This window comes from Bos indicus x Bos taurus, chromosome 10 (genome assembly GCF_003369695.1).
Source record: "Bos indicus x Bos taurus breed Angus x Brahman F1 hybrid chromosome 10, Bos_hybrid_MaternalHap_v2.0, whole genome shotgun sequence".
Taxonomy (NCBI): domain Eukaryota; kingdom Metazoa; phylum Chordata; class Mammalia; order Artiodactyla; family Bovidae; genus Bos; species Bos indicus x Bos taurus.
The window spans coordinates 62,846,485-62,863,815 of record NC_040085.1 but is presented as its reverse complement, the minus strand read 5'-3'; the positions used below and the strand labels follow the sequence as shown (position 1 = coordinate 62,863,815).

The following is a 17,331-nucleotide window of genomic DNA, read 5'->3' as shown; positions in this document are numbered from 1 at the left end:
GAGCCAGCTGTGGAGTTGTATCAGGAATCTGCCTCCCCTTCCCACAAGGCCTCCTGGTGACACAGAGTCCCTAGCATGGCTGCTCCTCAGCATTATAAAGTACCAATCAAATCTCACTATAACAAAACTCCAGCAGACTCTTCCACTTCTGTAAAGTCTATTCAATATTACTGCAAATAAATGAATTATCATCTAAGTCTTTACATCTTTTATGTTTGACTGACATTTACATTATAATGGTCATTAAGCAGATTTTGAAAAATACAAACAACACTAATAATGCATAAGGGTTAAGAAACTTTCAGAACTTTGAATATTCAAAATATTTAATATACACTACTACAGAATATACTAGATAAGGGCCAAGGATTACTCAAAAGATAAATTCTTTGAAGCACAAAGTGAATTATTTTAGGGCATACAAAAAAAGCCCAAATTGGGACTTCCCTGCCAGTCCATGAGATGGTTGGATGGCATCAATGACTCCATGGACATGAGTTTGAGCAAGCTCCAGGAGTTGGTGATGGACAGGGAAGCCTTGTCTGCTACAGTCCATGGGGTCACAAAGAGTCAGACACGACTAAGCGACTGAACTTAACTGCCAGTCCATTGGTTAAGACTCTGTGCTTCTACACAGAGACTGCAGGTTTGATCCCTGGTTGGGGAACTAAGATCCCACAAGCCTAGTGGTATGGCAAAAACAAACAAAAGCAAGACTTCAAATGTCTTTACTCTCCATCTAAGTGGTATTTTAGATCATGGAATTTTACATATACGCCACAGAGCTTGCTCAAACTCATGTCCATGGAGTCACTGATGCCATCCGAGAGTCTACAAAGTAGCTCTAGGATCCCTTTTAGTGGAAAATACACAGGTAGTTTACACGCACCACTTGAACGCCTGTTTGCAATGCCCTGAAACTACATATCACTCATGCTGAGATTCTTATTCAAAAGTTTAACAACCACTGCATTCAGATCAAGCTATCTCACTTTGAAAGCTAGTGGAAGGTAAAGATAAAACAAAGCCCTAGAATCTAAATATCCCAACTGCCTCTGGCTGGAAAGCTACTTTTCATAAAAATAACCATGTATTACCTATAGTTAGAATATATTTGGCAAGTTACAAAAAGAATTGCTGAAAGCCATTCCAGATACTGAAGCCCGTTGGTGTTGAGCACTCGGTTACTCTCAGATACAAGGGCAGCCAAACCGATGCCAGCAAGGACAGCCACCACTGCATTGCTCTGCATCCAGAATCGTTCCACCTGTGAACGAGGCATGGGAACAGTGCGTCCAACTGACTGTTTTATGTAATCAATCAGGTATTTATATATCTTAAAAATATACTGCATGCATCTAGTTGCTTATGCCTGTGTCATTTATGTCTTCTTAACTGACTTCCCCAACTCAACTCCACGTGACTTGATTTTTCCATTTTCAAGCATTCTTCCTTCCCTGTCTGACATGTGGATCTCCCTTTTTGGATCCACAAAGTCTTTTCTATACTGCATACTTAATCTTGAATTCTTTATCCTAATGTGCAAAGTTGAAGAGGTGGAGAAATGCTTTTGCTTAACTCCTGATGTTTCCTTCCATGAGAAGCCCCACCAGTATAACACTCTTTCCCTTCACTTATTTCTCCTAGAAGGACTGTAGGGACTGAGCTGACTGGACAGTTTGGGAGTTGGGCCTGAAGAGCTCTCCTCTTTCCTCTCTCTTTCTCTTGGAAGTGAGTTGCCCACAGGAAGTACTTGTCCAGGGGCAGACTCTGGGGTGAGGTGAACTGGGGAGCAAAGAGGCCCATCCTGAGCAGCACTGCTTGTGACTAGACTGTTCAGGGATACAGGATGAGAAGGCTCCAGTGCCCACAGGTATTAACCACATTCTCCAACCCCATCGTTATTGGTAACAAAGGTGATTCTCCCACCCAATGTACTGGTTTATCTTGTTCTCAACTGATTCAGAACTCAGGTACTCAAGGTATTATTCATCAGGTCTCTCGGAAATATACACACATGGTTGGTTTTGGCTGCTATCTACATTTACATAGGTTCTGTTATAAGGAGAAGAAATACTCTAATCTCAGATATCGTAGTCAGGGAAAATTGAAATATACTTCCTGTTTTGCACAGGTGTGGACTGGTGAGGTAAGAAAATAAGGGAATATGTTGGTAGAGACCCTAAGCACAACCCATATTTCTTTGCTATTTAAAAAAGTTCCAGAAGAAATGTGAAAAAGAAAGTGAAAGTGTTAGTCACTCAGTGGTGTCCGACTCTTTGCGATCCCATGGACTGTAGCCCACCAGACTCCTCTGTCCATGGGATTCTCCAAGCAAGAATACTGGAGTGCGTTGCCATGCCCTCCTCCAGGGGATCTTCCCAACCCAGGGATTGAACTCATGTCTGCTGCATTGCAGGCAGATTCTTTACCAACTGAGCCACCAGGGAGGCTCAATCCCCTAAAACATTAAATTTAAATACAATTTCCAACTTCTCATCCTTCAACATGTAAAAAACCATTGAAAACACTATAACTAAACCAGAAAGGCATATCCCTAAGACAGTCTTATTAGAAACCTAAACTTCAGGATACTGCTCAGTAGCCATAGCCATTGTATAACCAAATACCACCAACATCCCCCTCTAAAAAAATTAAAAACACCATTAATCCTAAAAAAGAACCACCAAAATTCAATACAATACCACAACCAACACCACCACTTACAATTAACGTGAAAGTGAAAGTGAAAGTGAAGTCGCTCAGTCATGTCTGACTCTTTGCGACCCCGTGGACTGTAGCCTACCAGGCTCCTTAGTCCATGGGATTCTCCAGGCAAGAATACTGGAGTGAGTTGCTATTTCCTTCTCTACAATTAACATGAGCCCCCCATAAATAGGTGAAGAAAACTCCACAAAACCAATCACAAAAATAGTACTTAAATATGATGGATGTTATCATTATTCTTACATGGAATTTACCACAAGTAATGATATGAAAAACCATCATTGTTATTCAACTATAAGAACACTAATGACCATCATTCAGAATCACACCCACTAATAAAAATCATCAACAATGCATTCATTGATCTCCCCACACCATTAAACATTTTCATCAAGCTATTTTAAAAAATTCCAGAAGAAATGTAGTGGTTCCTATTAACATATCTCCAAGCACACATATAAAATGACTAACTTAAATCTACCTTACATTTATTTTTCTATTTAACTATTGTGCTAATGAAACAATGCTTTCCGCCCCCCCCAAAAGAGGCCTTAGCCTTACTTATTCAATAATTTAATTTTGATTTGTGATCATGTATACACAATATCAGGGCTTCACTGATAGCTCAGTTGGTAAAAAATCCACCTGCAATGCAGGAGACCCCGGTTCAATTCTTGGGTCATGAACATACCCTGGGAAAGTGATAGGTTACCCACTCCAATATTCTTGGGCTTATCTTGTGGCTCACTTGGTAAAGAATCCTCCTATAATGCTGGAGATCTGGGTTCGATCCCTGGGTTGGGAAGATCCCCTGGAGAAGAGAAAGACTACCCACTCCAACATTCCAAAGAGTTGGACATGACTGAGTGACTTTCACTTCACTTCACGACAATTTTAACTATTTCTAAGACTGGTTGCCCTTCTACAAGATTCATGAAAGACAGATTTGTACATTCTTCACGAACTTTCTGGTCAAAGGATATATCTAGGCAAAACTTACCACACCCATGAAAAGCGGTTTTGAAATATCTAAATTTGCCCTCCAGGCAAAGAACAATGAATAAATGCAAAACATTCCAGTAAAAAGCCATACTAATGATGAGCTTTGTCTGTCCCTATAAAAAAATTAAAATATGTCAAAAATTACTTATGTGACATGAATATTAATAATATTACAGTTACAAGCTATAGGAAAAATATTTGGAACTAAAAACCTTTCCATTTTTAAATAGGAACAAAGAAAGACCTTAGGCTTAAAAATGTGAGTTGGAACAGATAACCAGAACATAGTAATAAGTCACACTGCACTACATATTATAAGCATAACTTGGAACTATGCAGCAAAAAATATGAAATTAAAATCTGCAGAAGAAAATATAAATTACTAATCCTATTAAATTTAAGCTTAATTAAACATATGCAAAACAAAAGAATAATTTCATGCATCAAAATAATACAAATTTTAAAATGACAAATCTCAATGCTGGTGAGAATGAAGTTGTATGAGGACATATGTTAGTACAATGTTCAAGGAAAATTAATTTGATAATATATCAATATATCAAGAGCCTTAAAAAATATTCACATTCATTGACCCAGTAATTTGCTATGTGGGCATAAATCTTTAAGAACCAGAAATACTGGATAAGAATTAATCCATAACAATGCCTTGGTATTTATTTACAGTAGTGGAAAAAGTGGAAGCAATCTAAGACTCTTAAATAGGAAAACATATAAGTTAATTGTCCCAGGTTTTAGAATGGACTATTATACAGAAATTTAAATGATCTTAAGTATTTGTCCCTTCTTTTCTTTGGAAGGAATGATGCTAAAGCTGAAACTCCAGTACTTTGGCCACCTCATGCGAAGAGTTGACTCATTGGAAAAGACTCTGATGCTGGGAGGGATTGGGGGCAGGAGGAGAAGGGGACGACAGAGGATGAGATGGCTGGATGGCATCACTGACTCGATGGACGTGAGTCTGAGTGAACTCCGGGAGTTGGTGATGGACAGGGAGGCCTGGCGCGCTGCGATTCATGGGGTCGCAAAGAGTCTGACACGACTGAGCGACTGAACTGAACTGAAGTATTTGTTATGGTATGGAAAAATGCTCACTATAATGTTAAGGGTTAAGGAAATAAAACAATAAGTATATATTCAAATATACATTTATATAAGAATATACTCAATAGACTAGAAAGTCAGTAAACGAGAAATTAACAGAGGTTCAGTTCAGTTCAGTTGCTCAGTCGTGTCCGACTCTTTGCGACTCCATGAACCGCGACATGCCAGGCCTCCCTGTCCATCACCAACTCCTGGAGTTTACCCAAACCCACGTCCATTTAGTCGGTGATGCCATCCAACCATCTCATCCTGTCGTCCCCTTCTCCTCCTGCCCTCAATCTTTCCCAGCATCAGGGTCTTTTCAAATGACTCATCTCTTCTCATCAGGTGACCAAAGTATTGGAGTTTCAGCTTCAACATCAGTCCTTCCAATAAACACCGAGGACTGATCTCCTTTAGGATAAACTGGTTGGATCTACTTGCAGTCCAAGGGACTCTCAAGAGTCTTTTCCAACACCACAGTTCAAAAGCATCAATTCTTCAGCACTCAGCTTTCTTTATAGTCCAATTCTCACATCTATACATGACTACTGGAAAAACCATAGCCTTGACTAGATGGACTTCTGTTGACAAAGTAATGTCTCTTGTTTTTAATATGCTGTCTAGGTTGGTCATAACTTTCCTTCCAAGGAGTAAGTGTCTTTTAATTTCATGGCTGCAATCACCATCTGCAGTGATTTTGGAGCCCAAAAAGATAAAGTCAGCCACTGTTTCCACTGTTTCCCCATCTATTTGCCATAATGATATAGTGACTATCTTAATTCAATTAATGAACATGGAAAAAATAACAGAAAAAGGAATTACTTTACTCACTTTCTTGTTAAACATATATTTGCCCAAACTGCAAGGGCTTGAATGTTGAATGAGAGTTGGGTCCTCATATTTGTCACTTGAGAACTGTAAGAGACAATTTAATTTATTATTGGCAGAAAACAAATTTGCTAGTTCCAAACAAAGCATTCTTTACATACTATACCTGATTATACAGTAAATAAGTCAGATTTTCAATTATTTTGTGTTCTTTTAAATTTGGGAGAAAAAATACCACAAGAAAGAGCTAGATAGTCGTAAGATGTTTTTCAGCTGTAACACTGAATTACCAACTTACACTATTTGAGCTAAGAACAAATAATTATTTGGTATTTTTGATATTGGTCTACTATACTGATATTATACACCAGTTTGTATCCCAGATTAGTTTGATAAGAAGTCATGTGAAATTGAAAACAAAATTAATTCAAATAATTTTCTGGAGATCCAATCATGGAGAAAAAAGGAAAGAGAATTGATCTCCAACCATCCTTTTTGAGGTTATCTCCTTTCTTAAAAGTCTTCCTTGTTTTCTGTATTATTTGGTACAAAAAGTGTTTAAGCAATCTCCAAGAAACGTTATTTCCCCCCTATAATTAAATTCTTTCATTAACTAATACATTTTCCAAGTATTATCTGAGTTTTCAAATAGCTCTGGCAATCTCCAATTTTTAATAAAAAAATGACTCTAAACACTATCTCAAAGAACTTTCTTCTCCCTACTGGCAATTTTATTGGAATAAATGTAATGCCATAATTATGCAAACAACACAATGTGTATTTTATTAATGGAGACTCATCTACTATGAGAAGATCAGAGCAGATCAGTCGCTCAGTCGTGTCCGACTCTTTGCGATCCCATGAATCGCAGCACGCCAGGCCTCCCTGTCTATCACCAACTGCTGGAGTTCACTCAGACTCACGTCCATCGAGTCAGTGATGCCATCCAGCCATCTCATCCTCTGTCGTCCCCTTCTCCTCCTGCCCCCAATCCCTCCCAGCATCAGAGTCTTTTCCAATGAGTCAACTCTTTGCATGAGGTGGCCAAAGTACTGGAGTTTCAGCTTGAGCATCATTCCTTCCAAAGAAATCCCAGGGCTGATCTCCTTCAGAATGGACTGGTTGGATCTCCTTGCAGTCCAAGGGACTCTCAAGAGTCTTCTCCAACACCACACTTCAAAAGCATCAATTCTTTGGCGCTCAGCCTTCTTCACAGTCCAACACTCACATCCATACATGACCACAGGAAAAACCATAGCCTTGACTAGACGAACCTTTGTTGGCAAAGTAATGTCTCTGCTTTTGAATATGCTATCTAGGTTGGTCGTAACTTTCCTTCCAAGGAGTAAGCGTCTTTTAATTTCATGGCTGCAGTCACCATCTGCAGTGATTTTGGAGCCCCCCAAAATAAAGTCTGACACTGTTTCCACTGTTTCCCCATCTATTTCCCATGAAGTGGTGGGACCGGATGCCATGATCTTCGTTTTCTGAATGTTGAGCTTGAAGCCAACTTTTTCACTCTCCACTTTCACTTTCATCAAGAGGCTTTTGAGTTCCTCTTCACTTTCTGCCAGAAGGGTGGTGTCATCTGCATATCTGAGGTTATTGATATTTCTCCCGGTAATCTTGATTCCGGCTTGTGTTTCTTCCAGTCCAGTGTTTCTCATGATGTACTCTGCATATAAGTTAAATAAACAGGGTGACAATATACAGCCTTGACGTACTCATTTTCCTATTTGGAACCAGTCTGTTGTTCCATGTCCAGTTCTAACTGTTGCTTCCTGACCTGCATACAGATTTCTCAAGAGGCAGATCAGGCGGTCTGGTATTCCCATCTCTTTCAGAATTTTCCACAGTTTATTGTGATCCACACAGTCAAAGGCTTTGGCATAGTCAATAAAGCAGAAATAGATGTTTTTCTGGAACTCTCTTGCTTTTTCTATGATCCAGTGGAAGTTGGCAATTTGATCTCTGGTTCCTCTGCCTTTTCTTTTTTTTTTTTTTTTTCTCTAACACCACAGTTTAAAAGAATCAATTCTTTAACATGTAACACTTGGTACTGTTTGTCTCTTTATTTAGCCATTCTAATAGGTATAGAATAGTATCTTATTGTGGTTTTAATTTTAATTTAATTCTATCTTATTTTAATAAGATAGAATAGTATTTTGTTATGATTTAATTTTCCTATTTATCAATGATGCTAGCATCTTTTCCTGTTTATTGGCCATTCATATATCTTCCTTTTTTTTTTCTGGATCATAGAAAAAGCAAGAGAGTTCCAGAAAAACATCTATTTCTGCTTTACTGACTATGCCAAAGCCTTTGACTGTGTGGATCACAATAAACTGTGGAAAATTCCTCTGCCTTTTCTAAAACCAGCTTGACCATCAGGAAGTTTACGGTTCACATATTGCTGAAGCCTGGCTTGGAGAATTTTGAGCATTACTGTACTAGCGTGTGAGATGAGTGCAATTGTGCGGTAGTTTGAGCATTCTTTGGCATTGCCTTTCTTTGGGATTGGAATGAAAATTGACCTTTTCCAGTCCTGTGGCCACTGCTGAGTTTTCCAAATTTGCTGGCATATTGAGTGCAGCACTTTCACAGCATTATCTTTCAGGATTTGGAATAGCTCAACTGGAATTCCATCACCTCTACTAGCTTTGTTCGTAGTGATGCTTTCTAAGGCCCACTTGACTTCACATTCCAGGATGTCTGGCTCTAGGTGAGTGATCACACCATCGTGATTATCTGCGTCGTGAAGATCTTTTTTATACAGTTCTTCTGTGTATTCTTGCCATCTTTTCTTAATATCTTCTGCTTCTGTTGATTCCAGCATGAGGCCCATTTCAAACTATCCTTCAAGAGGAACGAAGTCAGTCTCTTGTAGAGATCTGTTGCTTAAATGTAAGCTTTAAAACATGGTCACTGCCTAGGGTTAGATTAAATAATTTCCAGTATGTAATCCAACAAGATGGCAATTTAAAGATATGCATGGAGAAAGAATGCAATTTGCTTGACTGGAAAAGGTAGATGATTAGGTTCTATCATGTTCAAGAATTTTCTAGTAGGTTAATTATGAGTTGCCTTTCTTAACACTCCTGTCCACCTGAAACAATTAAAGACTAGAAATTCTCTCCCTCACAGAGTGCTAGGATTATATCCCCATTCCACATATGATTTCCTTGGAACAACAGTGTGGGTGTGCGTGGGCGTCACTTTTGTCAAGTCTTTTTTTCTGCGTATGTGACCTAACTGCTATTACTTCAATGTAAAGGAGACCTTTGAGTTCCCCCATAGATGACTTTTACATGCAGCTAATGAAAGTTAGATGTATGGTCTAGGATTACTCTTGAGGCGTCTCTGGAGTTCATGTGGGGTTTGTTAAGACAAAATATATCAATGATCCTGAACGTGATGACAGTTTTGGAAGGTAGGTAGAAAACAGCAAGCTGGGAGTCTTGGCTTGGAGAAAAGCCCCAAAGGAGAAGCCTACGGACACTGATAAAGGTGTCTTTATCTTTAAAAGGGGAACTGAGCTTCTTGCTGCCTTCTCCCCAAAAGAAAAGAAAAAGGAGCCACAAGTCTAAATGGTGGCAGGGAGGTATTTTCAAGATATAGTATTAAGTGAAAAACAGCAGGCTAACAAAACAGAGTGCATATTACGATTCCATTTTTAAAAACAAACAAAAATATAAAAAATATTGGAAGGATATAGACAAGAATGTTAATGGATTAAGAACAGTAGTTATCTCTGCATGCTGGAATTATAGGTAATTTTAATTTTCTTGGTTTTCTTACCTGTATTTTCTAAATTTTCTATTAATAATTACGTATCATTTATTTAGAATAGAAAGAAATTTAGAACTTCCCTGGTGGCACAGAGGATAAGAATCTGCCTGCCAATGCAGGGGACACAGGTTTGATCCCTGGTCTGGGAAGATTTCCTATGTCTTGGAGCAACTAAGCCCATGCACCACGACTGAGCCCAAGCTCTAGAGCCCACAAGCCGCAACTGCTGAGCCCATGAGCCACAACTACTGAAGCCTGTGCACCTAGAGGCTGTTTTCTGCAACAAGAGAAGCCAGTGCAATGAAAAGCCCGTGCACCACAATGAAGGGTAGCCCTCACTCACTGAGACCAGAGAACGCTCGCACAAAGCAATGAAAACCTAGCGCAGTCAAAAAGTTTAATAAAAGTAATTAAAAAAAAAAAGAACAAAGTATGGAAGGAAGCAAGAAAATTAGCAAATGAACAAATTAGAAATTCTGAGAACATGTGAGCTACCTCACATATAGATTTAAAATATTATCCCCATATTTTTAAAAGTTTTCAAGTTGTCCTGTGAATTCTGTATTAATACTGAGGAGATCACTTTAGTGTCAGGTAAACCTATTCATACTTAATTTTATATTGAAATACTGTAAGAATATTACAAAATTGCTATAGATAATTTTCAGTTATCTTAATCTCCATAGGTTTTAAAGCAAATATTAACCCATTTTTCAAAGAACACTGAGAGATAATATAGATGAAAATATATTAAGCTGGTTCTAGTAAGGCTGGATTTTTAAAAATGTGTCAAAACCAGAGCTTAAGGACAGCTTAAAGGAAGTCTTAAAACATTAAATAAATGAATATTTGAAGAATTAAATGAATATTGTTGTTCAGTCGTTCAGTTGTGTCTGACTCTTTGTGACCCCATGGACTGTAGCACACCAGGCTTCCGTGTCCTTCACCAACTCCCGGAGTTTGCTCAAACTCATGTTCATTGAGTTGGTGATGCCATCCAACCACCTTATCCTCTTTCATCCCCTTCTCCTTCTGCCTTCAATTTTTCCCAGCATCAGGGTCTTTTCCAATGAGTAGGATCTTTTCCAATGAGTTGGCTCTTTGCATCATGTGGCCAAAGTATTGGACTTTCAGCTTCAGCATCAGTCCTTCCAATGAATATTCAGGACTGATTTCCTTTAGGATTGACTGGTTTGATCTTGTAGTCTAAGGGACTGTCAAGAATCTCTTCCAGCACCACAATTTAAAAGCATCAGTTCTTCAGTGCTCAGCCTTCTTTATGGTCCAACTCTCACATCCATACATGACTACTGGAAAAACCATCAGTTCAGTTCAGTTCAGTCGCTCATTCATATCTAACTCTATGATCCCATGGATTGCAGCATGCCAGGCTTCCCTGTCCATCACCAACTCCCAGAGCTGCCTCAAACTCATGTCCATCGAGTCGGTGATGCCATCCAACCATCTCATCCTCTGTCATCCCCTTCTCCTCCTGCCTTGAATCTCTCCCAGCATCAGGGTCTTTTCCAATGAGTCAGTTCTTCCCATCAGGTGTCCAAAGTATTGGAGTTTCAGCTTCAACATCAGTCCTTCCAATGAACATCCAGGACTGATCTCCTTTAGGATGGACTGGTTGGATCTCCTTGCAGTCCAACGGACTCTCAAGAGTCTTCTTCAACACCACAGTTTAAAAGCATCAATTCTTTGGTGCTCAGCTTTCTTTATGGTCCAACTCTCACATCCATACATGCTAAGTTGCCTCAGTCGTGTCTGACTCTGTGCGACCCCATAGACGGCAGCCCACTAGGTTCCTCCGTCCCTGGGATTCTCCAGGCAAGAACACTGGAGTGGGTTGCCATTTCCTTCTCCAATGCAGGAAAGTGACAAGTGAGAGTGAAGTCGTTGCTCAGTCGTGTGCGACCCCATGGACTGCAGCCTACCAGGCTCCTCCGTCCACAGGATTTTCCAGGCAAGAGTACTGGAGTGGGTTGCCGTTGCCTTCTCCAATCCATACATGACTACCAGAAAAACCATAGCCTTGACTAGACAGACCTTTGTCAGCAAAGTAATGTTTCTGCTTTTTAGTATTCTGTCTAGGCTGGTCATAGCTTTTCTTCCAAGGAGTAAGTGTCTTCTAATTTCATGGGCAGTCACCAAATGCAGTGATTTTAGAGCCCCCCAAAATAAAGTCTCTCACTGTTTCCATTGTTTCCTCATCTATTTGCCATGAAGTGATGGGACCAGATGCCATGATCTCAGTTTTTTTAGTTTTTTGAATGTTGAGTTTAAAGTCAGCTTTTTCACTCTCCTCTTTCACTTTAAGAGGTTCTTTAGTTCTTTGCTTTTTGCCATAAGGGTGGTGTCATCTGCATATTTGAGGTTGTTGATATTTCTTCTAGCAATCTTGATGCCAGCTTGTGCTTCATCCAGCCCAGCATTTCACATGATGTACTCTGCATATAAGTTAAATAAGCACGGTGACAATATACAGCCTTGATGTATTCCTTTCCCAATTTGGAACCAGTCTGTTGTTCCATGTCCAGTTCTAATTGTTGTGCCTTGACCTGCATACAGATTTCTCAGGAGGCAGGCCAGGTGTCTGGTAATTCCATCTCTTGAAGAATTTTCCACAGTTTGTTGTGATCCACACAGTCAAAGGCTTTGGCATAGTCAATAAAGCAGAAGTAGATGTTTTTCTGGAACTCTATTGCTATTTCTATGATCTAATGGATGTTGGCAATTTGATCTCTGGTTCCTCTGCCTTTTTTAAATTCAGCTCGAACATCTGGAAATTCACGTTTCATGTACTGTTGAAGCCTGGCTTGAAGAATTTTGAGCATTACTTTGCTAGTGTGTGAGATGAGTGCAATTGTGTGGTAGTTTGAACGTTCTTTGGCATTGCCTTTTTTGGGATTGGAATGAAAACTGACCTTTTCCAGTCCTGTGGCCACTGCTGAGTTTTCCAAATTTGCTGACATATTGACTGCAGGATTTTAACAGCATCATCTTTCAGGATTTGAAATAGCTCCACTCTAATTCCATTACCTCCACTAACTTTGTTTGTAGTGATGTTTCCTAAGGCCCAGTTGACTTCACATTCCAGGATATCCGGCTCTAGGTGAGTGATCACACCATCGTGGTTATCTGGGTCATGAAGAACTTTTTTGTGTAGTTCTTCTGTGTATTCTTGCCACCTCTTCTTAATATCTTCTGCTTCTGTTAGGTCAATACCTCTTCTGTCCTTTATTGTGTCCATTATTGCATGAAATAAAAACCACAGCTTTGGCTAGATGGACTTTTCTAGGCAAAGGCAAAGTAGTGTCTCTGCTTTTTAATATGCTGTCTAGGTTTGTCATTGCTTTTCTTCCAAGGAGCAAGTGTCTTTTAATTTCATGGCTGCAGTCACTGTCCACAGTGATTTTGGATCCCAAGCAAATATAGCCTCTCACTGTTCCCACTGTTTCCTCATCTATTTGCCATGAAGTGATGAGACTGGATGCCATGATCTGTGTTTTCTGAATGTTGAGTTTTAAGCCAGCTTTTTCACTCTCCTTTTTCACCTTCATCAAGAGGCTCTTTAATTCCTCTTTGCTTTCTGTCATGAGGGTGGTGTCATCTGTATATCTGATGTTATTGATATTTCTCCCCACAATATAGTTCAAAGCAAAATAACAAGAAAATGATTGTTTAAATTGTGCTAAATGCAATGTTCTAATATGTCTCCAAAAGCAAGAAGATATAAACAAAGAAAAAGTTATTTATAAAGCCAAAATATATTGGGTAATTTTGTATTCAACTGAAAGTTGAAACATTTTCATTTTATAGATTCTATTTAGTCTCCTAATAGTCTTATTCACTGTTGTATTTAGTGCTCATTTCAAGCTTTATGTTATTGATGGGATGCTAGAATATTTGACATTATACACAAAAACTGTTAACCACAAAGATGAGAACTACTTCTCAGATGTACTGCTTCACAAAGTGATAAACTCAGAAATCCCTAAAATCATTTAAAGCAATTAATAAAGAATTCATTTAAAAATAGTTTAAAATATTTCATACTCACAGCAATATTTCAGACATACTGGATCCTATTTCAGATTTGGCCTGAACATAAAGAGAAAAGTTTATTTGGACAAGTGTTAAACTGAAACTTTGGAAGGCTATTGTATTTCAATTACCCTGATTTAAAAGATACATGTTTTAAATATATGATGCAACTCCTCTTTCATTCAAAGTGTTTATTTCAGAGTCTATTTGGATTTTTTAAGAGAAGCCAGTGAAAACTAAACACAGACATCCCTTAGGAATCATTTCAGAAATAATAATTGGCTAAAAATCAGTTAAACTCTTCCAGCAGGAATGATTAACACATTAATGAATTAACAGACTTTACACTTTCATTACAAAGTCTCTTTACGCTCTTTTTTGGGCACTTTGATTAGAGCTCATTATCACCTGCCTATAATTTCACAATTATGTGTGAATTATACACGTTTTCAAATCTGCAATGGCCCTTAAGCGATATTTCAATGGAATAACCAACATAAGTAAACCAGAGTATAAATTTAAAGCACCAAACCTTCTCAGTCAAAGAATAATAACTATTCTTTTATTAAATGATTTTTTAGGAAATATCTCTTATATATAAAAACATATATAATCTATATTTAGGGGATAAAGAGTTTTAAAAAAAATCTATAGACTCATCACTCATTGAAGAAACAGAACTACACAAATACCATATTTCACAGAACCCTCGAAAGGGGCTTTTTTACCCCTGGTGCTGCTGCTAAGTCGCTTCAGTCGTGTCCGACTCTGTGCGACCCCACAGATGGCAGCCCACAGGCTCCCCCGTCCCTGGGATTCTCCAGGCAATAACACTGGAGTGGGTTGCCATTTCCGTCTCCAATGCATGAAAGTGAAAAGTGAAAGGGAAGTCGCTCAGTCGTGTCCAACTCTAGCGACCCCATGGACTTCAGCCCACCAGGCTCCTCCGTCCATGGGATTTTCTAGGCAAAAGTACTGGAGTGGGGTGCCATTGCCTAGTGGTAACTATTACCTTGAATTCTGTGTTAGTTATTACCCTACGTTCTAAAACTATACAGTGTTACTACCTTTTATGTATTACTGAGTAACAGATCATTAGTTTTTGCATGGTTTAAAATTTTGTATAAATGGTATCCTTTAACATTGTAGTCATCTGAGATTTGCCTAATTCAAGTAAGACACAAAAAGCACAAATCATGAAAGAAAAATCAGACCTAACTGTGTATTTAAAAACAAAAACCCATCTGTATATCCTTGCACTTTTCAGATAACCATTACTCCCAAACGCATTTAGTGTTTTACCCTCAACTATGTCTTAGGGAAAGCAAAGTCTTTTGAAATTCTCTGGAACAGACTGTTTCCTTTGAGTGAGATCATATTTTATGAAGTATTAACATATTTAGGTCTCCCACTAAATACTAACATGAACACTGTTCATCAAATATTTGAAAAAAAAAAAGTTTCGGTCAAGGTATATTAAAGTTTTTGAAGTGTTTTTCCTCTAATTGTTTCCAAATATTTTTAATCATAGACCAAGGGCCCAAAATGATACCCGATGATAAAAAGACTGAAAAGCTTCAGCTCCTGGGAGCAGTGTCTTTTGACTGCTTGTTATCTTGAAAAATACATTCAGGATACACAAAAGGATGATGCCAAATTAAGTGAGTCAGTTTTTTTGAACTCATGTGAAAGGCTACATTCCAAGGGGCAAGTCTGCGAGATAAATAACAAAGAAAATTCTACATGCTGTCATGTGTCACTTTTTTTTTTTTCCATTCATGGTCCAGGCAGAACACTGAAGTTTTGCCAGTTATTTCCTTAAAAGTGTTTGAAATACAAATTTACCAGACTGAATGTTCCGTATTCTTCCCTGAGAAAATGTGTCAAAAATCCTAGCAATGTCGTCTGGTCTCCCCAGGTCCAGCGAGCTTGATTGAGGTAGGATGAGACAGGCAGGTAAATATAGGGCAGCAGGCCAGCAGAGAAGCACAGACTCAACTTCAACAGGGAGCCTGGGGAGAGTTCCTGCATTAGAGCATAAGGAGTCACATGTATCACAGTGTTTATTTTAGTCAGATTCATCCTGGAACTTCAAGAACATATTGAGGAAAACATCAAATATGTTTACTCAGAGCTGATCTCTCAATTTATATCAAGTCACCACAGAAGATGATGTTAAACCTTCTGATTACTGTGGATTACTAGGAAATTGCATCAGCCTGAACTCCTTTGCATGGCAAGTGAAATCTGAGTGAAGCAAATAATATTAGCAAAGACATGATCTTCATGTTTATTGCATCCTCTACATTTAAAACCATGTCATGACATGCAGCATCGCACAGCTGAGACTACCCACTTGGAAGTGATTTCAGTGTTGATTATGGTGTTTGACCATTTTCAAAATTGCCCAAGATATTGTTCTAATACTGATTCACTTCATTATTATCATCAGGAGTAGGCTTTAACTATACACTATATTATGACTGCACATTAATAATATATTCTTTCTACAAGAGTTTTGGCCATTTCATGGAAATCCTTAGTACAAATGAAGCTAGTCTTTAAGTAACATTCAAGTTCATCCAAATGCTATTTTTTTCCCCTCAATTTACATAGGAAAGAAGGAAATTTGTTGTTGTATGCAACAATCTTGCCTCAAACAGAATATATTTTTCATCTGCAAGTTTCTTCTTTGCTTTTTCTTTTTTGGCCATGTCATTGGCATGTGATTTTAGTTCCCCCACCAAGGAGCAAGCCTTGAAGTAACTGAAGCACAGAGTCTTAACCACTGTACTGCCAGGGAAGTCCTGCTTCTGCATGTTTCTAAGACCAAGGAAAACTCTGCCTAATTTTTACAAAGATTGAGTCCAAAAGAATTCTACAGTTGCTTTAGTAATTGGAAGTGTCGCCTCTTACAAATATCGTGAGTGGAAATTGCCAATTTTTTCTCTAGGAAAAAGGGAAATTCATAGGTGACAATGAATATGAGAACCAAGATTTCCGTTCCCCAGAAGTAGAAAAGTAGTTGACTTACACTAGCATTTTCAAATAAGCATTCTTCATTGAAAATGGAGTGTTTTTATTACAGTACTGATATTGTTTGACATTTCTAAAGCGGTAATGAGATTCATACAAAATGATGGGATGAAAAAAATGGAAGAAATAACTAATTGAAGAATATGCCTTTGCTATTCTTAAAAGTAGCTTTAAAGAAAGTAAATGTTTAGATTCTAGCAGTTTCTGCACACTATAAAGTTCAGTTTAGAATGGCAAGACATAGTTGCTGCTGAATTTTCCTTTTGTGTGGGAAATAGAAAAACAAACACATGAGAACTATTTCAGAGCATGCAGGAGAGTGGCTCTGAGTCCTAGCTGCATGTACACTGGAATCACCTGGGGATCTTTTAAAACTATCAGTCCCAGGGCCTCACACCCAGTCAAATAAATCAGAATTATTCTAGGGTGGTGAGAGCACACAAAGGCATACACACACACAAACACCTATTTACTTTCTTAAATCTTTCCAGATAAGTAAGCAGTTGGGGTTGCAACCAACTAATTTCCTTCTCTGCCTTAGATCACCTGAGCAGTCAGATCCAATTCCCTATCACTTCACTGGTAGATCTTATTTTCTAGACTCTGCTCTTTAAATAATAAAAATAAAAGGTGCTCTGAAGAGTCACACTTTCCCAAATTTCATCATTCATCAGAGGTTGATCTAAGTACAGGGTAAACAGGCTCTCAGATCAGGTTCCTAACTTGTCAGCTCTGGGTCTTGTATGTTTTACATGAGAATATGGCTCTCCCTCCAGACTTAAAACAAAAGATTTG

General features: G+C 38.5%; 1 protein-coding gene across 1 annotated transcript in view; it reads right to left on the bottom strand.

Moving 5' to 3' along the window:
* TMEM260 (transmembrane protein 260) overlaps positions 1-17,331 on the bottom strand; it is a 73,210-nt gene that overhangs the window by 20,251 nt on the left and 35,628 nt on the right. The window contains 5 exon segments of the mRNA XM_027554189.1: positions 1,098-1,267; positions 3,728-3,842; positions 5,665-5,748; positions 13,517-13,557; positions 15,346-15,525. Coding sequence (XP_027409990.1) covers positions 1,098-1,267; positions 3,728-3,842; positions 5,665-5,748; positions 13,517-13,557; positions 15,346-15,525 — 590 coding nt within the window.